The following is a 25649-nucleotide window of genomic DNA, read 5'->3' as shown; positions in this document are numbered from 1 at the left end:
ACTTTAAAGACTTCTCCAAGGGGTAAATTATGCCAATTTAGGAGACCTGTCTTATCTACAGGATGACATTTATGGTAGACTGCAGGAGTGAAATTCCTTCAGCTGCAGTCTCTATTTACTTGACTAGTGTTGGAGCCAAGGTGTCTTCAGTTGTGGCCTTATCTTGCTCTTTGAGGTATCTCTGGCCTCACAGGCTACTACAGGCCTCAGCCAGGACCAGCGATTCATAGAGGTTCACTTACTATGAATCAGCTCCCATCACCAGGCAAGGGGCTGAGGCCTAGGACAGACTCACAGATAAACATAGAAAGCCAATTAATTTTAAATGCTGCTCAGAGCCACTTTGTAGTGATCTCCAATAGCCAGTCACTGAAGGTTCACTTGCCTAGCATGTGTGAGGCCCTGGGTTCAAACCTCAAGACAGCGAGAAGGAAGGTGTGCAAGCAGTGTAGCCAGGAGACATGGGCTGGGAAAGGGGTGAGCATAGGGAAGTACAGGGGCTTCAGAAGCCACAGGCCTGGCTGGCTCTGGGAAAGGAGGGAGGACAGGAAGGGCCCTGGGTGGGAAACAGTGACTGCAGTGCTATCCGCCTACCAGCACCCTGCCAGGGGCAGCCTCAGCCTCCCTGGGGCTGGTGCAGGGCAAGTACTGCAGAATTCAGCAGCTGCAGGAGGGGTCTCAGGTGTGAGGCCTGACAGGCAGCGGACACCTGCATTGTCTGTGCCATCATTTTAAATGAAGCTGTAGCATTGGTGATTACGCTCTTAACATAATTTATTTTTCCTTAGGGTACTCATGTACTTTTCTTTTTGGTCCGGGGATCAAACTCACCACCTTGTACTTGCCAGCCAGCCGCTGTTTCAGGTGAGCTATATCCACAGCCCCTTCATGTAATTTTTTCTTTTACCTGATTTTTTTTTTTTTTTTTTTTTTTTTGTACCAGGGATTGAACTCACGACCTTGCATTTGCCAGGCAGGTGCTTGTGCCACTGAGCTAAATCCCCGGCCCTAAGGATTTTGTTTTGTTTTGTTTTGTTTTGTTTTGTTTTGTAACAGGAATTGAACTCGACCTTGTGCTTGCCAGGCAGGTGCTGGGCCACTGAGCTACATACCCAGCCTAATACTTATTTACTTTTAAATATATATAGATATATATATTTTTTTTCCCAATCCATTTTATTCAAAGATAGAAAAAGAAGGAGAAAACCTTCAAAGCACATCAATTGAGGGCAACAATGGTACATACATTGCTCACTATCATCCCCAAATCATTCTCCCTGAGCACAAGACATCTGCCTTCAATTGTCCAAACAATAGAAGTACAAATCTTTCTCTTCGGCGAACTCAGAAAAATCAGTAGTATAACTATCTTAACTATTTTTATATACACATACAAGTTTTTTCTTTCAGCTTGTCACACTAATGAAACAATATGATGTCTACAGATGTGTGCCTCATTAATTTCACTAATGAGCATGTTCTCAAGGTGCAGCCATTTATTTATTTATTTATTTATTTATTTATTTGTCTTTTTCGTTTTTATCGGTACCAGGGATCGAACTCACGACTGCCTGCTTGCAAGACAGGCGCTTATGCTGCTGAGCTAAATCCCCAGCCCCTGGTGCAGCCATTTATCTATAAAAGTGTGCAGTTTATGGTTATTTATGACTGAGTAGTACTCCACTGTACAACAATACCACATTTTTTTTTTTTTGTCTTTTTCCTTTTTATCGGTTACCGGGGATCGAACTCACAACTGCCTGCTTGCAAGGCAGGAGCTTATGCCGCTGAGCTAAATCCCCAGCCCCTATATGTTCTCAATATTAATCCTTTGAAGAAAAAAATGAATCCTTTGTCTGAGGAACAGCTGGCAAACATTTTCTCCTATGATTGTCTCTTCACTCTGGTTTTTCTTGCTGTGCAAAAGCTTTTCAGTAGGGTAAGATCCCAGATGTTGATTCTTAGCAATAGTTCCTGTGCAGTCAGGGTTTTGTTCATAAAGTCTTTGCTGTACCAGTGTCTTCAAGAGTTTTTCCTACTCTTATCTTCTAGCAGATTTAATGTTTCTGTTTTAATATTAAGATCTTTGATCCATTCTGATTTTAGCTTAGTACATGGTAAAAGATATGGGTCGAGTTTTAATCTTCAGCATGTGAGCCAGTTTTTCCAGCACCATTTATTAAAGAGGGTATTTTTCTTCCAGTGAATGTGTTTGACACCTTTGTCAAAGACAAGGTGGCTTAGTGTGTCTGCAGTTGTTTCTGCATCTTCTAATCTTCAGGTCTGTCTTTTTGTTTGGCCAGTACTGCACTGTATAATTTCAAGTCAGGGATTATGATGCCCCCTGTCTTGTCTTTGTTGCCCAGGATTGTCTTTGCTATTCTAGGTCTCTTCTGGCTCCAGATGAATTTTAGGATTGTTTTCCTAATTCTGTGAGATACGCTGTTGGAATTTTGATTGGGATTGCATTGAATCTGTGGAACAGTTTTGGAATATGGCCATTTTCACTCCATTGGTTCTTCCTCCCCAAGAGCATTGGATCTTTCCCCATTTTCTAATGTCCTCTTCAGTCTTCTTTTTCAGAGTTCTGTAGTTTTCATGTAGAGGTAAAAGACCTCCTTTGTTAGATTAATTCCTAGTTATTTCAATTTTAGATGCTACTGTAAAAAGTATTGTTTCCCTGATTTCTCTCTCAGTGAGTTTGTTATTTATGTACAAGAAGGCTATTGAGTGTTAACTTTGTAACCAGCTAAGTTACTGAATTTGCCTATTATATCTTTAAGTCTTCTGGTGGGTTTTTTTGGGGTCTTCTAACTACAGTATCATGTCATCTGCAAATAGTGGTAGTTTTAAACAATAATGATAATTTAACCTCTTCCTTTCATATTTTTATTCCTTTTATTTCTTTCTCTTATTGAATCACTCCAGCTAAAGTTTCCAGGACTATGTTGAGTAAGAGTGGAGACAGTGGACATCCTTGTCTTGCTCCTGATTTTAGAGTGAAAGCTTTCAGTTTTTGTTCATTTAGTATGATGTTGGCCATTGGTTTGTCATAGATGGCCCTTATCAGATTGAGATAAAGACCAATTTATTCCAATTTTGTGTAGCTTTCTTTTTTGTATCAGGGATTGAACTCATGACCATGTGCCTGCAAGGCAAGCGCTTATGCTGCTGAGCTAAATCCCCAGCTCTTTCTGTAGGGTTTTTATTATGAATGGGTGTTGGACTTTGTTGAAAGTTTTTCCAGTATCTATTGAGATGATCCTATAACTTTTGTCTTTGGCTCTGTTAGTACGGTGTATTACATTTATGGATATGTATGTTGAGCCATCGCTGCATCCCTGGGATGAATCTCAGTTGATCGCAGTGTACAGTCTTCTTGATGATTTGTTGCAGTCTGTTTGCCAGTATCTTACTGAGGATTTTTGCATCAATGTTCATTAAAGAGATTGGCCTATAATTCTCTTTATTAATTGGGTCCTTCTCTGGTTTTGAAATCAGAGTAACCCTTGATTCCAGGAATGAATTTGGGAATACTGCTTCCATTTCAATTTCATTAAAGAGTTTGAGAAGTAGTGGTGTTAGGTCTTCTCTAAATTTCTTATAGAATTCAGCAGTGAATTTATCAGGGTCTGGGCTTTTCTTTGTTGATAGGTTTTTAAATTACATCTTAGATTTCATTTATTGATATTGAGTTAAGATTTTTATGTCTTCTTGACTCAGTTTTGGTAACATATAGGAATCTGTCCATTTCTTCTGTATATTCCATCTTCAGATGGTTTTCTGGATTTCAGAGTCTGCTGTGACTTCACCCTTTTCTTCCTAATTGCGTGGATTTGAGGCTTTTCTTTCCTTTTTGATAAGGTTGACTAAGGGTTTATCAATTTTATTTAATCTTTCAAAGAACTAACTCTTCGATTCATTGATTCCTGGTACTGTTTTTTAGTTTCCAGTTTGTTAGTTTCTGCTCTAATCTTTATAATTTCCTCCCCACATGAGCTTTTGGCTTAGCTTGCTCTTCTTTTTCTAGAAGTTTGAGGTTCAACATTAAGTTGTTTATATGCACTTGCTCTGTTTTCCTGATATGGGTATTTATTGCTATAAATTTCCCTCTTAAGACTGCTTTATTATGTTCTACAAGTTCCAGTGTGTTGTATTGTCATTATCATTCAACTGTAAAAACTGTCTAATTTCTTCTTTAATTTCATCTGTGACCCATTGGTTGTTCAGTAAGGTGCTATTTATTTATTTATTTTGTACTGGGGATCAAACTCACGACCACGTGCTTGCCAGGCAGGTGCTTATGCCGCTGAGCTAAATCCCCAGCCTTAAGGTGCTATTTAATTTGCATGTGTTTATGAAGTTCTTATGGTCTTCTTTGGCATGGATGTCCAATTTCATTGCACTGTGATCTGATAGTATATGTGGATAATTTGAATTACTTTGCATTTTACTTAAGCATGTTCTATGAGCCAGTATATGGTCTGTTTTGGAGAATGTCCCACGTGCAGCTGAGGAGAATGTGTATTCTAATGTTCTGGGGTGGAACACTATATAGGCATCTACTAAGTCCATTTGCTCAAAGTTTGATTTAGTTCTAATGTTTCATTATTATTTTTTTCTAGTTGATCTGCCTTTTTGTGACAGTGGGGTATTGAGGTCTCCCAATACAACTGTATTAGGGCTTATTGGATTTTTCATGTCCATTAGAAATTGTTTTATATAGCTGGGTGCACTGGTATTTGTTGCATATGTTTTTATGGTTGTTACCTCTTCCTCTTGGATTGTTCCCTTTAAAAGGATGGAGTGACCTTTTTATCTCTCTTAATCAGTCTTGGCTTGAAATTCACTTTGTGTGCAAATAGAATAGCTACTCTTGCTTTTTTTCTGCATTCCTAATGCATGGAGTACTGTTTTCCATCCTTTGACTTTCAGTCTATGAATTTTTCTTTTTCTTTTTTTTCTGTCTTTTTGAGACAGGGTCTCGCTATGCAGTTCAGGCTGGCCTTGAGCTCACTTTGTAGCCCAGGCTGGTCTTGAACTCATAACGATCCTCCCATCTCAGCCTCCTGAGTGCTGGGATTATAGGTGTGAGCCACCATGCCCGGCTTGAATTTCTTTTTCAATTAAGTGTGTTTCTTGTATGCAGCATATTGTTGGATCTTGCTTCCTGATGCATTCTGCTAATGTCTTTTGACTGCTGAATTGAGACCATTAACTATGATGGTTAAAACTGATATGTATTGACTCATCCTTGTCATGTTATTTTCCTGTTGTTAGCACCCCCTTTTTTTCCATTCCCACTAATTGTTTTCCTTCTCTGGTGGGTTCCTCCTGTTGGGGTTCATGGAGCTGTCATCCTCATTATCTCTTTCCAGAATGTCCTTCAGAACACTGTGGGGTGCTGGTTTGGTGGTCACAAATTTCCACAGATGTTCTTTGTCATGGAAATATCTTATTTCTCCATCAATTTTGAAAGATAGTTTTGCAGGATACATCAATCTAGATTCAAAGTTGTTTTCCTTAAAAACTTGGAGTACTTCACCAAGCTCTCCTTGACTTGACAGTTTGTGCTAAGAAGTCAGCTATGATTCTGATGGGCTTTGCTTTATAGGTGATTTGTTTCTTTTCCCTAACAGCTTTTAAGATTCTATTCTTACATTGAATTTCTGGATTCTTGAGTATGATATGCCTGGATGATTTTTTTTTAATCATTGCTAATTGGAGTTCTATATGCCTCATTTATCAGGACATCAAATTCTTTTTCTCTACCAGGAAAGTTTTCAGTCACAATGTCTGCGAACATGTTTTTAACGTCATTTGTGGTATGTCCTGTTTGTTCATTGACTCTATTTAATCTTCAGTTGTTACTCTTTGTTTAATCTAGTAGCTGCTGGATTGATTTCTCATGGTCCCTTTTTTCAGAAATCTTTCTTGTCCTGGTTGCCAATCCTCTCTTCACTACCTGAGATCTCGTCTTCACACTGGCCCGATCTGCTTTGAATACTTTCAATGGAGTTTTTATTCTCCTCAATGTCTGCTTGACTCTGCTTTATGGATTCCACTTGTTTCCTATGCCGTATGTCCATCATTTGCTTAAACTCATCTATTTTTTGGTTTGTGTCTGTTCTAACATCACTTAGCATGGCGTATATTTTGGTAATCTCCATAGTTATCTGAGAGATTATTTCTGATTTCATTTTTTCCAGAGCCTCACTCAATTGCTTCATTGTTTCCACTCCAGAGAGACCTGGTGGGGGGCTTTCAGATTGTCCCACCTCATTGCCTCCTGGGTTTGCCTTTGGTGAACTGGATGTCTGGGGTTGCATCTTCTTTAAGTGTCTTCTCATTTCTTTTCTTTTTTAGTTTAATTCCTGGGGTGATGCTTGGAAGTTGCCTATGGTGGGCTGCTTTATAGGTGGTATTTAGGACCCTTAGGTGATGATTACCTCTCTGAGGTATCTTCCAGGTGTAGCTGGTTTGGGGTTTGAGTCTGTCGGAAGATCTCACCTCTTTAGTTTGTTGGAGATGAGAGATGTTGCTTGTTTGGCTCAGTCCTTGATCTTTGACACTGTGCCACAGTGTTTTTTGTGCCCCTTAGTTAATCTCAATCATGGATTATCAGGGCCAACAGCTGTCTAGAACAATTATGTCAGTTTTGGATGTGGAGGTACCAGTAGCTTCAAACACGGCCTATAAAACAATAAACTGAACTAAACCTTAATTTGCAACTTTTAACCATGTCAACTAGATCTGTGGTTATATAACAAAATGTAAAATAAACCAGATAATTAATATGTCAATTTTGCCCTTGGGGTTATAATTTAAAATGGATTAAGGAGAAAATAGAGAAATGCAAAAAGAGAAAGATCAGAAGTAAATTTGCGGGGTTGGGGATTTAGCTCAGCGACATAAGCATCTGCCTTGTAAGCAGGCAGTCGTGAGTTCAATCCCCGGTACCGATAAAAAAAAGGAAAAAGACCAAAAAATAGAAGTACATTTGCAGCTGGGTGTGGTGACTCATGCCTGTAATTCTAGGCTCATGCCTCTCTCTTGGGAGGCTGAGGCAGGAGGATCGTTGTGAGTTTGAGACCAGCCTAGGCTACAAAATGAGTTCAAAGCCAGCTTGAACTGTATAGCGAGACTGTCTCAAAAAGACACACATACTCACACAAAACAACGAAGTAAGCTTGGAAGACAAAATGGATCCCGCCCACTTGGAGAAACTGGCACAGAAAACTGAAAGAAAAGAGAGGTGGAAGAGATAAAAGGTAGAACAGAACAAGACCATACTCACAAAGAGTTAGGAACCACTCTTAACACTCATAAAAGAAAAGACAATGAAAGAGAAAGAAAAATAGAAAGCAAACTGAATAAAACAAACAAGCAAAAATAGAAAAAAGAAAAGAATAAAAAAAGAAGCAGTCTACTCCCAGGATTCTCTCTGGGTTCACTAGTGGACAGCCTGTGGAAACAAGAGTCCCAAATTGTGCTGTTCTACCCCCAGCAGGCCAGCAGTTGCTTTATGGTAGAGTAGTGGATAACCTCAGCAGGCTGCCCTGAGACCAGACTCACTGGGCTTGCCACAGTCTCAGCAATTTCCACAGGTCTGTGCCCAGGCAGGAGCTGCTGGAGGGAGCCGGCAGCAGTTCTGGGTTCCAGGCTCACTTGGCCCGACTCCAACATGGCTCTGGCAACTCTCTCTCCGAGCAGGACTGCGTCCTCTGTACTCATCACCAGCCAGTGCCGTCTTCCACATCTGCTGCCCCCTCCACTGCTGTGTCCCTGTGAGAGGTCTCTGGGTCACCAGCCATCACTGTCACCATGACCATGTGTCCCCAGGTTCCAGCAGCTCCCCTTACACAGTGAGTCTGGCTTTGGGCAAAGGCACTATCAGCTCCCGCCTTCTTCTTCATTGAAGTTTATCTTTTCACTGTCTTTATAGACTTCAATTCGCACTTCAGATTCTTCCTGGGTCTAGGGGACCCACTTTCCTCCTCCTTGTCTTCCTCATGATGCTGTATTCCAGCATCTGGATAGCAACTCTCAGAAAGACTGTCCTCTGCTGCTTTCTGCTCTGCCATCTTCCCAGAAGTCCCTTAAATATATTTGTTGAAAATTTGGTTGCAAATATATTCGTTGAAAATTGTAAGTGAAATCATAGGCTTCTTGTTTGTTTTTGAGACAGAGTCTCACTGTGCCATCTAGGTTGGCCTTAAATTCAGCAATCCTCCTGCCTCAGCCTCCCCAGTGCTGGGGCTACAATCATGCACCACCACATCTGGCAACTTTCTATATTCTTGTAATGATCTTTCTTCGTGAGAAAAAAATTATCTAAAAACAAATAGGAGAGCAAAAGTAGTTTTTCTTAAAATTATTTTTATCTTTGAACTAGCTGCCATCAGATATATCAAAATCAAACAAGACAAAAAAGAATAAAACCAAGCCAAACAAAACAATGAAAATGATACAGGACTTTAATACAGGACAGTAGGGGATTAACAATGGTCACCACCCTCAGAAGCAGCTCCCCCAGAGTTGCTATACTGTGTATTATTACCCTCTAAGGAGAAGACTACCAGTTTCAGGCCTGCAAAGTAAATGAAACACTAAACACTACAAGCATTAAATTGTATTTTATCTCAGTAGCTATCTGTTAGGTCTGAGAAGGGGGGGGGAGGAAGAGGAAGGAGTGGAAGGGAAAGAGGGCCGTGGAAGGAGTGGGCGGCGGTGGCTGCAAAGATAAGAAGTATAAAATATAAGTAACCTTTATTTCAGGAATGCAGGGAGAGACTCCCGGACCCCGGGGCACAGCATCTCCAGGCGGTCTCTCTCTGGAACACTCACTCTTATATTTAAGAGTTTTGTTTTGTTTTGTTACTGAGGATCCAGCTCACCACCTTGCACATGCCATGCAGGCGCTTGTGCCACTGAACTAAGTCCCTGGCCCTCACTTACACTGTTTTGTTTTGATTGGCTCTATTCTCTTTTATTTTTCTTGATTTTATTCTCTTTAAAACAAAGAAATAATTTAACTTTCTGTATAGTAGATATGAATGTTATTGAAAGCAAACAATCCCTCTGAGGCAATCAAAGGCATAACTTAACAATTCTAGTAAGGCTGCTAAAATTTTCTCTTCTTAAGTAATTATTCTTCTTTATTCCAGTTTTATTTGACTAGTAGATCAATAAGCTTTATTATTCCAGTGGACATAAGTTCTTTCCTCTTACTCACATGATATACCCACAGCTTTACAGGAAATCCAAATGCAGAATGAGTGTTCCACATTGCTTATTTCCCAGAGGAAAAAAGGTTAAAAGAGAGTTTTTTTTGTTGTTGGTACTGGGGATTAAACTCATCTCACACTTACCAGGCAGGCACTTGTGCCACTGCGCTGTATCCCCCGTGCCATTTCTAGATCTTACACAGTCACTGATGAGCAGTCCAGTCTGTCATCTTGTCCTAGGAAATGCCCCAAAGGGAAGGCCACTCAATGCAGGCCTTCGATTGATCGTGCCAGGTTCCCAAAGCACTGTGGGGCTTTACTCTGCCAGGAACCTGGTATGACTGAGCCAGGGGACAAGTCCTCTTCCTGTGAGCCTCTATCCAGGCGACGTGTCATACTGGATTTCCCTCATTATGTACCCATTTGTTCACTTATTTCCTCTTCTTGCCTTTGGGAGGAGGCTCTGGCTCACCTCACTGTGGGGGTGGGCAGGGTTCAGCACACAGTCCTCCATAATATACCTCCACAGCTTTTGCACAAACAGCAGAGGAGACCTGGGGCCAAAGTCTCTCTGCTCACCAATACCTGAAGACAAGAGTCGATAGAAAGGAAATTAAGTTTCATCAAAGGCTGGCATCCTGAGATGGGGAGGGGAGATACCACTTTCCCCAAAACAGCCATGTTGGGGAGCTCAGGGCCATGAGAGAGCTTCCAAAGGGACAGAAAAGGGCCAGAAGGCAGGGGGCAGAAAGACCAATGAGCTGGGGTGGTCCTTGCCACCGGGAACACAGGCTGCAGCCTGACTGGCCAGGACCTGCCAGCACACCTTGGCCCCGGGCTGGCCCCTATGCTCCTGAAATTCTCCAGACAGACGTGTTCCATGCTGTTCTGTGCATTAAGCTCCATGGCAATCCCATGTTTTGTGTTGATGGGCTACAGTATGGAGGGGTGTTATACTTCCTCATGTTACCTGAGGTCACCAGATGTCTAGGTTTTATAAATCTAAAGAATGGTTATTATTTAAAAAAAAATAAAGGTTACTTAGTGCTTAACACCTTAACCTGGTGGGTGTGACTGTTGTTTAGAACTTGGTATGCCAGGCAAAGGGAGGTGAAGTCAGAGGACAGCCGCTCTGTCCGAAACAGCTGGCTGTTCTCCTGGCCCACTTGCTCCTCTCCTGCATTAAGACGGAAACCACAGGAAGATTTCCCTTTGTCTGCTTCCTGGCACTGGAACCCAACACAGTGGATAATTTATAAGTAGAGGGAATTTATTTCTTACAGTTCAGTAGTGTGCAAAGTACAGGATCAAAAGGTCCATCCAGTGGCTACATCCTCCATGGCACAGGGCATCACATAAGGAGGAACTGTGCCTGAGAGACTGGCAGGATGGAGAAAGGAGTCAGGCTGAACCCATCCTTTCCTTCAGGGACTCCTGAGATAACAACAGTCATGTTCTCCTTTATTTTGTGGGTTTTTTTTTTTTTCTGTCTTTTTGAGACAGGGTCTCACTATGCAGTTCAGGCAGGCCTTGGGCTCACTTTGTAGCCCAGTCTGGTCTCAAACTCGCAGTGATCCTCCTGCCTCAGCCTCCCGAGTGCTGGGGTTACAGGCATGAGCCACCATCCCTGGCTTATTTTGTGTTTTTTCAAACAGGGTCTCACCATGTCGTTCAGACTGGTCTTGAAATCACTATGTAGCCCAGGCTGGCCAATCCTCCTGCCTCAGCCTCCAGAGTGCTGAGGTTACAGGCATGTGCCTAATCCTCTCTCGAAGGTCCCATCTCTTAATACCATCACAATGGCAATTAAATTTTAATATGGTTTTGGAAAGAGCTCTCATCAGCACAGCCAGAGGCCACCATAGGCATAAACGACAAACTCCTGGGCCCTTAACCTACTACTTGTTTTTGTTTTGGTACTGGGGATTGAACTCATGACCTTGAGCTTGCCAAGCAGGCACTTAGGCCACTGAGCTAAACCCCCAGCTAACCCACTACCTGTTAAATGCACGATGTGAGTTTTCTGCTGAGGCAGTCAGGGACTCCAGAGTTTTTGGTAAAATATGACACTTCAGTTGGCCTTAGATGCCTGCCCAGCAGGCAAATGTAAAACAAAGTTTGATCTTCATTTATTACCTGAAAAATTTGGGCCAGGTCCTTGCTCAGTTCTACATACTTATTAAAGGCAGGAAAAGGCGTGCAGTGTGGGTGAGACAGCCCAGTGCCAAGAGCTTAAAGGCCGCCATCTTCTGTGGCGCCCTCTGCGGGCTGATGTTGGACCTAGGCTGCTGTATCAAAACCTGCTTGGTTTCAGGTCAGAAGAACCGAAGCAACATTTTCTGACTGGCTTCAGGCTCAGGGCTTGGGCGCATGTGTCCTCAATTTCCATGACTGACAGGGTATGCCTGCTTGCCCAGCCTGCTCACCACAACAGAACCGCTCACCTCAGTCCCACTCTTTTGTTCACCCGCCAGTCTGATTCTTTTCACCAAATCAGAGTCCCCTGAAGCCCCTGAAGCTGAAGTGTCTGCCCTGTTTCCTCTTACTTTCTAACTCTGCCTAATAAATTTGCATAGGCCTCACTGTCATGTCGTGAAATGCTTTTCTTTGACGACAAACCTATCCAAGGCCAGTTCATGCCCCCACCTTCTTTTGAGGGACCTCTAGGGATTCCTTGTGAAAAAACTGTAACGCGAGCCCAGACTGGAACTCATACAAAGGCTGAGGGTTAGCATAGGAAAGATGCTCGTCTCTCTAGAGCCTCCTAGGCTTTTTAGGAGATCATCACCAGGAACTAGAGTCCACTGGAGTCCACGATGGCCACGGCACTCACATGACTTGTGGCTGTAGTTGAATGTCCTACAAACCTCTGTCATGGTTTCTCTCTAGACATCCCCCTAAACTCTGAGGCAGGGCTGGTGGGAGGTGATTGGATTGTGGGGTGCTACCGCTGGCTTGGTCAGAGGAGGTGGGTCACCAGCAGTGTAGCCTGTGAGAGTGTAACCTGCTTCCTAGGGCCTCTCTCCAATCTCTACTTCTGGCTGCCAGGATGTGGGCAGCTTTTCCTCCACCAGCCTTTCTGCCACGCTGCCCTGGCCCGACTGCCCAAACATGCACTGAAACATGAGCCACAAATAAACCTTCCCTCTCTAAGTTGAGTGAGACTGTCTTAGTTACTTTTCTCTTGTTGCTCAAAGTACCTGACATTCAAAGTTTAAAGGTGGAAAGGCTTATTTAGCTTACAGTTTGTGGAGGTTTCAGTCCATAATCAGCAGGCTCCAAGGCAGGGTGGCCTGGCACAGAATCAACAGATCATGGCAATGGAAGACAGCAACAGCAACAAGAGCAAAAGGGAGGGGCAAGCCTCGTTTGGTACCTTACATTGTAAGCAGCTGTAGGGCTGCTGCAGTACTCACACCCCCATCCCAGCACTAGACAGTGAACCAATCCCCAACTCTAGATCCAATCACTGCCTCTGAAAAGCCTGCCTTGGCCCATGACTGCATGAGGCTTTAGGGGGACATCCAGATACAAACCACTTCCTATGTAAAGAAGTAGAAATGGCAGATAAATATATGAAAAAAACGTTCAGCATCACTGGTCTTTCCAGAAACGCAAATTAAAACAAAGTTGAGATTCCATCTTAACTCCGGAAAGAATAGCTATCATCAAGAAACCAACCGGTAACAAATGCTGAAGGGTCTTTGGGAAAAAGGAACCCTTCTCCACTGCTGGTGGGAGTGTAAACTGGTGCAACCACTGTGGAAATCAGTGTGGAGATTCCCTAGAATCTACCAGAGGTTCCATTCAACCCAGCCCCCTCCTTGCAAAGATCTTGGGTTCAAACCCCAGCGCTGGGTGTGTGTCTGTGTGTCAGAGACCCCGTGGACACTGCTTAGGTCCCACGAGGCTCCGTGGGAGGGGCACACGATGACATGGTCACCACCACACAGGCAGAGCTCAGTGAGGAGATCGCGCACAGCCACCCCGCCGCCGCCTCGCCGGCAGAGGGCGCGCACGCTCCACCCGCGCAGCCGAACGGCGCAGGCCCCGCCCGGTCCCGCCCGCCCCGCCCTCGGCCCCGCCCCTCCCCGCCCCGCGAGGTCCAGGCACCATGGCGGGAGAGCGCACGGCGGCTGCGCTGTCGGGCTTCGTGCTGGGCGCGCTGTCCTTCCAGCACCTCAACACCGACGCCGACACGGTGAGCGGCGTCGCCTCCCCGCCTGGCCACTGCCCGTCCGGGCTCGCGGCCGACCAGGCTTTCCGGCTGCTGCAGTAGCCGTGCGCAGGCCTCCGCTCCGAGGGGCGGGCCGGCCAGGCCGCGCGTGCGCAGCCGGGGCGTGAAGAGCCCGCCCGCGCCGCTTCCCGGGCCAGAGACTCCCGGGCGGGTTCCAGGGGCCGCTGCCGCGCGCGTTGGTCCCTTCGTCTGGGGTCACAGCCTCAGGGGCGGGGTACCAAGGTGTGCAAGGGCGCAGCGCCGCTGTCAGCCTGGGAATGGGGAAGGCGTCAAGGCTGGGGGCACCGCAGAGCCTCACGTGCACCCAGCCTCGCCGACCCAGGGAGGCCCCAGGTCAAGACATGTCCAGGGGCTTTTAGACAACAAAACGCATGGCCTGCGCGTGTGAGCGCAGCATTGGGAGGCTGAGGCAAGAGGATCGCCTCCAGGTTGAGGCTAAACTGGGCTACACGTTGCGGAAAGGCCAGCGAGACTCTGCCCCCAAAACCAGTACATACATGTTGTGTGTTCCCCCAAGTCGCTTTTTAACAGATCCTGAGAGGTTGTAATCGGTATGTTTTGTGTATACCTTTTTTTTTTTTTTGTCAGTGTTTTTCTTTTTTGAGACAAGGTCTCACTCTAGTTCAGGCTGGCCTTGAATTCATTTCTATCCTCCTGCCTCAGCCTCCTCAATGCTGGGCTGACAGCTGTACGACATCATGCCCAGCTGTGTATACTGTTTCCAATAACCTTACATGCTATCATCTAGCAAAGAGCAGATACAGAAGGAAAATCAGACTGACCAAGGCGCTTGTCTGGGGCGAGCTGCGTGCAGTTGTGGATGGAAGGCGCTGCTTTGCGGGTGCCCAGGCCGCTGGCCCCCGGCCAGGCCGAGAAGGAACGCAGGGCCCTGTGGGAGGAGTCCTGTGGTCAGCTCCTGGAGTAGGGAGGTGGCATGCTGTAGTAACATTCAAGAGGGTAAGATTTCATCAGGCACCCTGGCTCTTCAAATGCACGCCCAGGACAAATGGTTCTCCAAAATGCAGCGATGTGGCCGCGTTGGGTGAGGCATTGTCCACGCAGGCTCAGAAAACGAACTCCGAGCTGCAGACCCATGGTTTGCAGTTTTCAGTTCGAAGAGCGGGCTCCTGGCGGAACTTCCAGCCCAGCGTGCAGCCCCAGCCCTCCAGGCCCCGGCCCCGGCCCCAGCCTTCCGTGGTCAACGGCCGCAGTGCCGCCCCCCCCCCCCCGTGTGGGCCGCGTTGCTCAGCCCCTTCCCAAGCTACAACTGCAGTGCGCCGCCCTCCGCCATGCATGGTCAGGTGCCCTGCACGTTCCATACGCGACTTCTCTGTCCACAGGAAGGGTTTCTTCTCGGCGAAGTGAGAGGCGAGGCCAAGAACAGCATCACCGACTCCCAGATGGACGATGTGGAAGTCGTTTACACAATTGGTAAGGCGCCTGTTTCTGTGTCCAGCTCTGGTAAAAGCTGAGAATCACAGATTTTTTTTTTTTTTTTTTTTTATCGGTACCGGGGATCGAACTCACGACCGCCTGCTTGCAAGGCAGGTGCTTATGCCGCTGAGCTAAATCCCCAGCCCCGAATCACAGATATTATTGTTTTTAAATTGTTAAAGGTATGCTAATTTTGGCCAGGCACAGCAGGCACACACCTGTAATCCTTGCCCTCTTGGAGGCCGAGGCTGTAAGGTTTGCTGTGAGTTTGAGGCCAGCCTGGGCTACACAGGGATGTCCTGTCTTAAAAAACGAAAACCAGTGCTAGGACCAGGGGTTTCGCTCAGCAGCACAACAGCTGCCTGGCTAGTGCAAGGTCCTGTGTTCCATTCCCGGTCCCCAAACAAACAGACAGTGGTAACTTTTGTTTTTCTTTGTTTTGTAAGACAGGATCACCAGTGCAGTGCAGCCATCTGCCCTCCAGTTCAGGGTGATCCTTTTTTTAAAAGCTTCTGCCTCTTGAGGGCAAGGATTGTACATGTGCACCACCACACCCAGCTAAGCGAACATTCTGGAGTTACTGTCTTATGCTAGGTACACTGCTAAACTTTCTTTGGTCCAATTATTTACTCTCTTATTTATTGATACGGGAAAGCAGCCTCACGACCTTGCACTTGCCAGGCAGGTGCTGTGCCACTGAGCTATATCCCCTGCCCCAGTAATCTAAAATGTTAGATTACTTCAGCATGGATGGCGGATGGGTTAAGGTACAAGATGGGCAGATTACATCTTGCTTTGAATCATGGGGTTTCTGTCATTTTCACACTGTCTTGTCATGTCTGTGCGCTAGAGTGGATTTCACCAGTTAGCAGGTACAGACTGTCTGGTGTTTTTGCAGTTAGGATTGATCTAAGGGTAACACATAGATTTGCCAGAAGAAAAATGTCTGAAGAAGAAGAGAACGTTCCCTGTTCCTCTTTAGCTGCAATATTGCCATGAAGAAGATTAAAAACTCCCATTTTGAAATATATATATATATATATATATATATATTAAGATATACTAATTTCCAGTAGTTCATTGAAAAAGAAAAGTTTGTGCTTATATTGTCTGATCAATTTTCATGCCTATGTCTAGTCATATGAGCAATGACTTTGAAGATAACAATACACAATGTTAACTGTTGTTACTCTCCTACTATCTTGTTTTGAATTTTATATCATTGTTTTTTTCTCTTTAAAAAAAAATTCCCTTTTAAGATGATAGAGTTTTTGTTTTGTTTTCTTTGATTGAAAGCTAACACCAAGAAAAACTTTTTGTAACAACTACTTGGGATAACGAAAGAGATTCCCTTTACCAGATATGCCTTAATTTTATCAGCTGGGTAAATTTAGAACTTATTGTTTTTCAGGCTCAATGTACACACAGCAGTTTGGACTTCCCTTTTTGAGGCGGATATGATTTCCTGTTTAGTGGTCATGGAGCCTGTGGCCCTGAGCAGGACTCCCAAGTTGAACCCCGGCTCCCCAACCACTATGGGGAGACCATGCAGAGGCCAAGAGCATGTGTCTCGTGGGTTCAATATGCAGAATAAGTGAGATAATCCATAGTGAAGTACTTTTGGGCATGAAGAATGCTCAGTATGCTATTCAGATGGTCACTCATTGACTAACTAAAACTAAATAACTCATATATACAACTTCTCCTTTTCCAGACATTCAGAAATACATTCCATGCCACCGGCTTTTCAGGTGAGTAGCCATAGTGAGAGCAGGTCAGTTACCCGGCGTGATCCCTGTAAGTGGGAGGGTTTGAGGCTTACCCAGCACCTCAGTTATCAGCTGTACATGGAAAGACGCCTTGGGCCGCTGTCTGCAGGGCCGGCCCTTTAGCTAGTGCCACCAACGCTGAGGACAAGTGCTCATCCCACAGGCACCTGCCTGTGTCCTGTGAACCCGGTGAGGCGTTCCTAGAGGTCAGCACAGCCCCTCCTCCCACCCTGATTGCCTTTCCAGCAGCTGTTGCTTCACCCGCTTTTTGGCGTTCTCCTCTGCTAACCGGCTGTCTTCCTAGACCTCTCCTGGTACTCTTCTCGGTGCAGGCTTATGCTGTCAGTCTCACGGAGGGTTAGAATGAGTTTGATCCCTAGTACCAAAAAAAAGGACTGTGAGCCCTAATGGGCTGTATTTGCGGACAGAGGTGTAATGTACACGTAGACAGGGGCCCAGGAGCTTTACAGAGGAAACCACACAGAGCACCACTGCAGTCCTTCTCTCACCCGCCTCAGAGCTGGTGGGCACGTGGCTAAGCGCAGAGGGGCGTGCTGGGGACACAGCAGACAGAAAGGTTGTGTTTTCACACAGTTTTGTGCCTTAATCTTAATACAGAGATGGCAAAGTAGACCGCAGTGAACTGTTTTCATGTGGCCCTGAATCTAAAACTGCATTTTTTGGGTCAGGCATGGCATCACAAGCCTATAATCTCAACACTCAGGAGGCTGAGGCAGAAGCAGGAAGATTGTTGAGAGTTTGAGGCCAGCCTGGGCTATACAGTGAGTTCAAGGCACAGGGACTGCAGAGCAAGACCCTGTCTCAAAAAAAAGGTTTTGAAAGGTAGTTAACAAAACCAGAGGAAGTGCACACGGTAGGAAGCACACACCTAGCAAAGGTCCAAATGCTTGGTCTCACCGTTACGGGGGAGTTTCTTGCTCTGTAGCGATCACCACCTCTCACACTTACCCCCTGGACACCCTGTTTCATGTACCTTAGGGATGGAGGGGGAGGTACCTGGGAGACAGCCCACCAAAGTTCAGAACTAAGTCACTGAAAATCAACTTGTGGGTCACAGTGGGCATACCTGTAACCCCAGCACTCTTGAGGCTGAGGCAGGAGGGTCACTGAGTCCAAGGCCAGCCTGGGCAACAGAATGAGACCTTGTCTTAAAAACCAAAACAAAATGTATGTGAAGTTAGGAACTCTGCACTGTGTGCTTATTTCTGTATAGAAGTTGCACCCTGCCCTCCCTGAAGCCCCGCGTGCATGCGGCTCTGGCCTGCAGGTGCTGGGGAGACAGCAGGAAGCTGTGGTGTGGCTTTCACACTGACAGGAGAGGATTAATGGAAGATCCCTTTGACCAACTTGAAATCTTCCTTCTTTGCACGCTGTCACTTTGTTTTGTTTGCTTTCCTATTAAAAATGTTTTCATGTAAGTCCTTGTAAATTTTACAATTAAAAACACTACTAGGATTCTTTTCAGTTTTACATACCTGAATGTTTTCAGTTTACACAAAATACCACGAAAGCCCTTTGTGATGAATATTGTTTGAATAATATTTCACCATAAAAGTGGAAGGCCAGGTATGGTGGCACATGCCTATAATCCCAGCACTCAGGAGGCTGAGGCAGGAGGACTGCTGCGAATTCAAGGCCAGCCCGAGCTACATAGTGAGTTCTAGGCCAGCCTGAACTACACAGCGAGACTAAAAAGCCAACAAACAATAGAAATAGGTATTATTGATCTTGACACTAAAAATAAAGAAAAAATTTTGGTATCTCTGCTGTAGAAGGGAAAGCTGGAAGTGCCTCAGGTTAGAGTCTTTTCTTCTGAATCTTTGTATATAGTAGACATTTCAGTGGCAGAAGAAAGACCACCAAAGCTCAACCAAAACCTGCCCTTCTCTGGCCTACCCAGGACACCCTCCTCTAGCCCTACCCTAGCACGTTTGTCCTCTTGTTCACGTGCTCCCATGATCATGCACTCATTTGTGCCTCAGTGTTGTACAGAGCAGTCATGAGCAAGCTGAACGGTGGTGAGTGGGCCTTTTAGGGAAACTTGAGTGCTGTACGGATGGATAGTTTAATGTTTCCTTTTAGGCTGAAAACACACAGTACCCAACTTGGCTCTTGAGATTTCTCCACTTCTCCTTTCCCTTGCTCAGGGACTTCCTGTCTCTGTGATTTTGAGTCTGTTAATTTGTGAACTTTGTCTGCTGGTTAGGATTTTATGTACAGACAGGTAGGTGTGGATTTTGGTTGGTAGTCTGCATCAGGAGTAACTGAAATTAATATGCTACTAAAACCATTCAGATTTCTAGCTCATTTGAAATGTCTTTAATTTTAACTTTTTTAGCTTTTATAACTCTTCAGGTGAAGTCAATGAGCACGCATTGAAGAAAATACTTTCAAGGGTTGAAAAGGTATCTCCTGATTTACTTTTTGTTGGTTTTATATCCGTTATTTTCAACTTCTAAGAACTGTACTTGACAGAACTTTTAGGCAGTGATTGTCTTCATGCTGGACCATAAAGCAGAAAAGAGACGGCTTGCTCTCACCGTTCAGGGAGTGTGCTAGAGGAAACAAAGGCAGGCGCGGAGAGCCTTCATCTTCCCTCCTTCCCTGGCGCCTTGATGAGGTGCCTGCCCCACAGCCTGGCCAGCAGGATTCACCCAGACTTACTCCCTTTGTGTGATACGGGGTGTCTGGCGTTGCTCAGGTGGGGTTTGAGCTCCTGGGCTTGCGGACCCCAGCCGGCCTCCCTGCAGTGGGGACTACAGGCCAGCACTCTGGGTGGCCAGGGCTTTTACAGAGCAGTTGGCAGGGCAAGTTTCCTGCCCAGCACTGAGCAGCAGCTCTCACAGGACAGCGGGGACTTGGCCAAAAGTGAGTGAATACTCCAGATGGATTTTCCTAACCCCAAAATCAGGTTTTTCAGAGTACCACTTTTCTCCTAAAACTTTTGTATCTGATCTGAAAATCAGATTTAATAAAAGAAGTGTTATTTTCCAAAATTTATTTTATTTTCCAGAATTCATTGAAAATGCTTGGAGTTCTTCACAGTTATATTTGGCTACTTAAAAAATGTACCTGTAAAGATGCCTTAATTTTTAAAAGCACAGAAGCAATTTTAATTTCTTCAGTTATTTATTTTTTTTGGTAGTGGGAATTGAACTCAGGACCTCACACTTGCCAGGCAGGCCCTGTGCCACTGAGCTAAATCCCCAGCCCCAATTTCTTCAGTTTAAATGTGCAAACATAAAATTGAGTTGCTGAATGCTATAAATATATAACTCCTCTGAATCAAAGTCATTATTTATAACTATGTTCCCATTAAATGGGTTTTTACAGTTTAAAATGATTTTGTAATGCTCATAACATAGTGTCACATTTACCAAAACCCTGCCATGTAATCTTACCAACACTGAAGCCAGCTCCCTGGGTGGATGGTGATCATTCCATTAAATTTCAGGTAAAAGCTGCAGGGAGCCGCCTAGCTCATTTAACAGACCGAATACGCATGCAGGAAATGAACTTGTTCCCAGGGGTGATGGCACTGGTATTTTTTCATGTAAATTTCCACTAAAAATGAAGGTGTCAGGGTAGCAAATGCCCTAAGACACCAGCATAAGTTATTTTTCTCCTTGAAATCTTTGTGTCAAAACTGTCGCCTTCCAACTGGATAAAAGCAGCCTAAGCGGCAGTCAGTTTGCTGACCTTGTAAGGCTGGTCACTCAGTGTAGTCTTTGCCCAGATCTTGCTATGGAGAAAGCCAGCTGATTAAGAAAGCTAACTATGAGCTGCGGAACTATGAGCACTGAGGTGCTCTTCTTTCTTTGTTTCTGTGTCTCAGAATGTGGTAGGTTGGTACAAGTTCCGCCGTCACACAGATCAAATCATGACATTTAGAGAGAGGCTGCTGCACAGAAACCTACAGAGGCGCCTCTCAAGTCAGGAGCTCGTGTTTCTCCTGCTGACGCCAAGTGTAGTGACGGAAAGCTGCTCCACGCACCGGCTGGAACACGCCTTGTACAAGCCACAGAGAGGGTGAGTTCTGTCCAGTGCTGGTACACCTAGACTTTACAGGACATTGGCTGCCCTCATGGCTTTCTCAGGGTCCCTGAGGTTGATCTTCCATCTGTTAACTATGAGTGCCAGCAGGAACCAGACAGGAGGCTTGAAGCCCATGTGGGGTGATGGCTTGTACCCTGTCCTAGAGCCAGAACCCAAGGCCTTCCCACTGAGCAGCAGCCCCAGCCCTGGTTTCATTTTCCAGGCTGAGCTGCCCAGACTGGTCTTGTATTGTGATCCTCCTGTTTCAGCCTCCCAGGTAGCTGGGATCGCCAGTGAACAACAGTTTGATGGGACCAGTGAAGGTTAATAGTTGTGATGGCACTCATAAGGCTTCAGATTTTGGGTTTCAAGTTTTTGGGCTAGGATATTCAACAAGAATGTTTGTGCCATTTTTTTGGGAATGATGCTGGGGAGCAAACCCAGGGCTGCCTGCATGCTAGACCATCTGCCCTCAAATGGGAGTCTCACTGTGTGCCCATACTGACCTGACATGAAGCTGTGCTGTCCTGCCTCAACCTCCCAGGTAGCTAGAGTATCTTAAATGTATATATACTCAATCAGTTAGTGAAAGTATTCTTTCATACAATTTTCTACTGTGTACATTTCACTTTTTTTTTTTTGGACTTTTTCAGACAGGGTTTGCTGTGTAGTTCAGGCTGGCCTCGAGCTCACAGTGATCATCCTGCCTTAGCCTCACTAGTGCTAGAATTATAGGCGTGTGCCACCATGCCTGGCTACATTTCACAATTTTTAAAAGCAAGTTGCTTCATGTCGCTAAATTTTACCTTGTAACTAGTAAGGATTTTTTTTTTTTTTAAATCGTGGGGAATGTATTCTGTTATATGATGTGCTCTTTATTTAAAAAGCTATACTTACACATTTGACTTCAGACTTTTTCACAGGATCCCTTTAGTAGTGGCCAACCTGGGCATGTCTGAGCAGCTGGGCTATAAAACTACATCAGGCTCCTGTGCGTCCCTGGGCTTTAGCAAGGCAGTGAGAACACACAGGTAAGGCTGACCAGCTGCTTTTCCACTGTGTGTGCTCTTGTGTTTGGGAACTGTCTTGTTCCACATGCAGAAAAAAAAAAAAAAAAAAGGAAAAATGATGAATACGTTAAGCAAACTAAACTGGTTTGTTTTTATTTCTTGGTTCTTTAAGACAGGGTCTTGCTATGCAGTTCAGGTTCGCCTCAAACTCACTTTGTAGTCTAGGCTGGTCTTGAACTCACAGTGATCCTCCTGCCTCAGCATCCTGAGTTCTAGGATGACAGGACACACCACCATTAGCACCCTCTTACTCTAAATTCTGGACATTTAGCTGAGGAAATTGTGTTTTACAGCTCTGAATTTTTTAAAGAAGATGGATCTTTAAAGGAGGTACATAAGATAAATGAGATGTATGCTTGTCTACAGGAAGAGTTGAAGGTGAGTTTACACTGAGCATTGAAGGTCACTGTATCACACTGATCATGATAAGGTCTTTGAGGCTCACTCTTATTTGTCAGGTCTGTGGCGTACTCCTTGAACTGCCGAAGAAAACTCTCTTGGGGCTCAGGGCAAAGCTCTAATCTGCCCACAGATCAGGCTGTGGCTTTGCCATTTTCCAGTGTTACCTGCGTTCCAGGATTTGGGCTGAAGAGCAATGCTTATCTGGAGCACATTTTTGTTTTTCATTTTGAGACAGTGTCTTGCTATGTAGCCCAGGCTGGCCTCCAAATGTGGTGATCCTCCAGCCTCAGCCTCCCAAGTGCTGGGGTTACAGGCATGCGCCACCAAGCCCAGCTTCGGTCACGTTCTTGTGGCAAGAGGAAAAGGCAAGAAGGCCGGCAGGAACGCACAGACTCTTAAATCTTAAGACTCCTGAGCAGCGTGAACTTGGCTTCGCTGGCCAAGACATAGCACCCGGCACTGGGCAGACGCAGACTCCTCTGCGGGCGAGGAGGGCACCAGGTGCTTGGCAGCTGCCCAGGTATCACAGTGGCCTCCGTGCGAGGTCCGGTCCCATCAGGAGGCCCACCAGGGTGGGGTCAGGAGCTCAAGAGGCTGGTGGGGCTGTGAAAGACAGAGAGGGAGTAGGACACGCAGCGGAGGGCGAGTGGGCCAGCCTGAGGGAACTGAGCGAGGCTGCCACTGTGCTGAGAACACCTGCCATTCACCTCTCTGCATTTCTGCACATGGTGCCAGTGTGCCCAACCTGCTGTCCCAGTGCCCAGGAAGCTGAAGCACGAGGATCCCAAGTCTGAGCTCAGCAGGGCCACTTGAGAGAATTAAAAGCCTCTGTCTCAGAATTCAAAAACAGGACTGCAGATGTGGATCACTGTGATCCACATCCTGGGTTCTGTGCCAGTACTGTCCAAAAAAAAAAAAAAAAAAAAAAAAAAATCCAGCATATTCTACTGTCAACGGTAGTCGCCAGTCTGTGGGCCTCTTGAGCTACTGCTCCTGCTCCACTGTGATGCATTTTTTTTGTTTGGTTTTGGGGTTTTTTTGTGTTGTTTTTTTTTTTTTTTTTTTTTGTCTTTTTCGTTTTTATCGGTACCGGGAATCGAACTCGCGACTGACTGCTTGCAGGGCAGGCACTTATGCCACTGAGCTAAATCCCCAGCCCTTGCTTTTGGTTTTTTGTGACATGGTCTCACTATGAAATCCAGGCTTTGATCTCACTATGGAGCCCTGGCTGGCCTCAAATTTGCAGCAATCCTCCTACCTCCGCCTCCCAAGTGCTGGGATTACAGGTGTGCATCACCACACCCGGTTAAATGTCTTATTTCTTATCAAGGAATTAACTAACTGCTGTGTAGAAATGAGAAGTTAAATATCTGAAAAGCATTGAGGTCCTCTAGAAATAGCACACTAAAATGAAAGGCAAGTAGTTCACAGGATATAGCACTGAGAATTTTATCTTATTTGGGAATCTAAACTTTTAGTGCAAAATTTGGGGTTTTTATCTGTGCCCTTGGATTATCTTGCAGGATGTATGTGAAAAGGTGGAAGGAAGTGAACGAGAAGTAGAGAAGCTAATGAAGGATGTAAACAGGTTAAAACAAGAAATTAAACAAAGGCAGCAAGCACAGATTGAAGCAGCACGTAAGTAAAGAGCTCACTCTACTCTCCATGCTTCCTTTGCTGATCTAAATTGTGAAGAGCCGAGCATGGCGGTGCACACCTGACATCCCAGCACTCAGGAGGCAGAGGCAGGAAGATTACTCTGAGTTGAGGCTAGCCTGGTCTTCATAGTGAAATGCTGTCACACACAAACAAACAAAAGTTATAGAAGAGCCAACTCTACTAACCAGTAAGTTTGTCCACCTTGGGGTTAAAAGTCATTGTAGCTGGGCTTGATGGTGCATGCCTGTAACCCCAGCATTTGGGAGGTTGAGGCAGGATTGCTGTGAGTTGAGGCCAGCCTGAGCTACATAGTGAATTCAAGGCCAATCTGAATTTGTTTCCTTCCCAAAAAAGTCGTTTTATTAATATTGGCTAGTCTCACTGAACAAAGAACACGGTTCTGTAGTAGATGTATTATTAATGCATAACTTAAATGTGACTTTCTTGTAGAATAGTGTAGCATGTGAACTGGGTGTGGTGCGCACACACAATTTTAGGACTCATGTTAGGCTTAGGCAGGAGGATCCTGAGTGAAGTCCAGCCTGGGCAACTTGGTTGGTGATTTTAGCAAGCCCCTTTCTCAAGAATAAAGATAAAAAGGGCTAGACATGCAGCTAAGTGCGAACGCCCTGAGTTCACTCCCGACAGTCGAGAAAGAAAGAGGGAAAGAAAGAGAAATTGTGGCACAGAAATAGGAATTGGGGTTTATGCATGTTGTTCATATTTTGGGCAGTTTTGTTGCTGAAATCTTTGTGTTGACAAATAGCTGATTATAGAAGCTTTGGAACACATACACTGAACTATGGCTTTGTTTCCTCCAGGTGAGCAGAATGTCCAAAAGGACCCTCAGGAGAATGTTTTTCTTTGCCAAGCTTTACAGACCTTCTTTCCAGATTGTGAATCTCTCCATTCTTGTGTGATCTCTTTGAAAACCAGAAAGATTTCTGAAAGCAGATGTGATGCCTCACACACTGTCGACGTGGCAGACAAGCTGACCTTGATGGTGGAGTATGCTCACTCCCCAGAAGCCAGCCCCACCAGGACCGCCGCGCAGGCGCCTAAGCGCAGAGCTGCAGGCCTGGAAGACCAACAGCAGCAGAAAAAGCTGCGGCTGGCGGAGCCAAGAAACAAGCTGTGTGAGACAGGTACTGAGAGCAGTAACGGAGAAAAGGCATCTGCAACAAGCAGCCCAGAAACAGAGGACGAGAGGGAAAGAACGCAGGGTGCTGACAAATATCCAGAATCCCCCACCTTTTAACCCTGGTGACCAGAGTGAAAGTGTTGACTGTGGAAGGGGTGAAGCTCAGCCACTCTCAGGAAGCCACAGCAAAGCCCACTTGCTTTGGCTACGTTCAGCTGCCCATGTGCTATCTGGTACGGTACTGGTTGTTACCTTGGTTGCCTGCTTACAATAATTCCTAAGTAAGTTCCACTGAACCTGTTCCATAAAGGACTTTTAAACATACGGATGCTTTGTTATTTATACTGTTGCAGTGCTAACCATTAAAGCTAGGCCAACCGCATTTCAGGAGAATGCTCTATCACTGAGCTGCATGCCCAGCCCAAGATGCTTCTATTTGAGAATCAAAACCTGCTTTTCTTTCTAAATTATGGAGGGAAAGACATTGTTTTAAACTGCAAAATATACTCATCAATTCACAACCAGAAAGGCATATGAAGTTTATATGAAAATGTGTTTTACCTAAGTCATGAAAACTCCTACCCCTTACGTGATCGTGAAGATTATTAAGCTGGGCGTGCTCACATGTCTGTCCTTACAGTCTCAGCTGCTGAG

At 45.3% G+C, this 25649-nt stretch overlaps 1 protein-coding gene across 6 annotated transcripts; it reads left to right on the top strand.

The window, feature by feature from the left end:
• The first annotated feature begins 13295 nt into the window (after positions 1 to 13295).
• Positions 13296 to 25319, top strand: Abraxas1 (abraxas 1, BRCA1 A complex subunit). Of its 6 annotated transcripts, none has more exons than XM_063249346.1 (9): positions 13296 to 13428; positions 14805 to 14895; positions 16613 to 16649; positions 19027 to 19093; positions 20524 to 20717; positions 21647 to 21754; positions 22087 to 22171; positions 23719 to 23833; positions 24676 to 25319. In XM_063249346.1, exons 1-9 carry the CDS (start codon positions 13342 to 13344, stop codon positions 25110 to 25112), a joined length of 1221 nt encoding a protein of 406 aa, XP_063105416.1. In that variant the 5' UTR covers positions 13296 to 13341; the 3' UTR covers positions 25113 to 25319. The 6 variants fall into 6 exon arrangements, with proteins under 6 accessions (XP_063105416.1, XP_063105415.1, XP_063105420.1 ...); XM_063249345.1 differs by having other exon boundaries at positions 21635 to 21754; XM_063249348.1 differs by lacking the exon at positions 13296 to 13428 and adding an exon at positions 13667 to 13686 and having other exon boundaries at positions 21635 to 21754.
• The last annotated feature ends 330 nt before the right edge of the window (positions 25320 to 25649 follow it).

The sequence above is a fragment of the Cavia porcellus genome, unplaced genomic scaffold (assembly GCF_034190915.1).
Source record: "Cavia porcellus strain 051 isolate PalLab524CR breed Dunkin Hartley unplaced genomic scaffold, mCavPor4.1 scaffold_5, whole genome shotgun sequence".
Lineage (NCBI taxonomy): Eukaryota > Metazoa > Chordata > Mammalia > Rodentia > Caviidae > Cavia > Cavia porcellus.
Note: the sequence above shows the minus strand (reverse complement) of the source record. Positions and strands in the feature narration are given on the sequence as shown.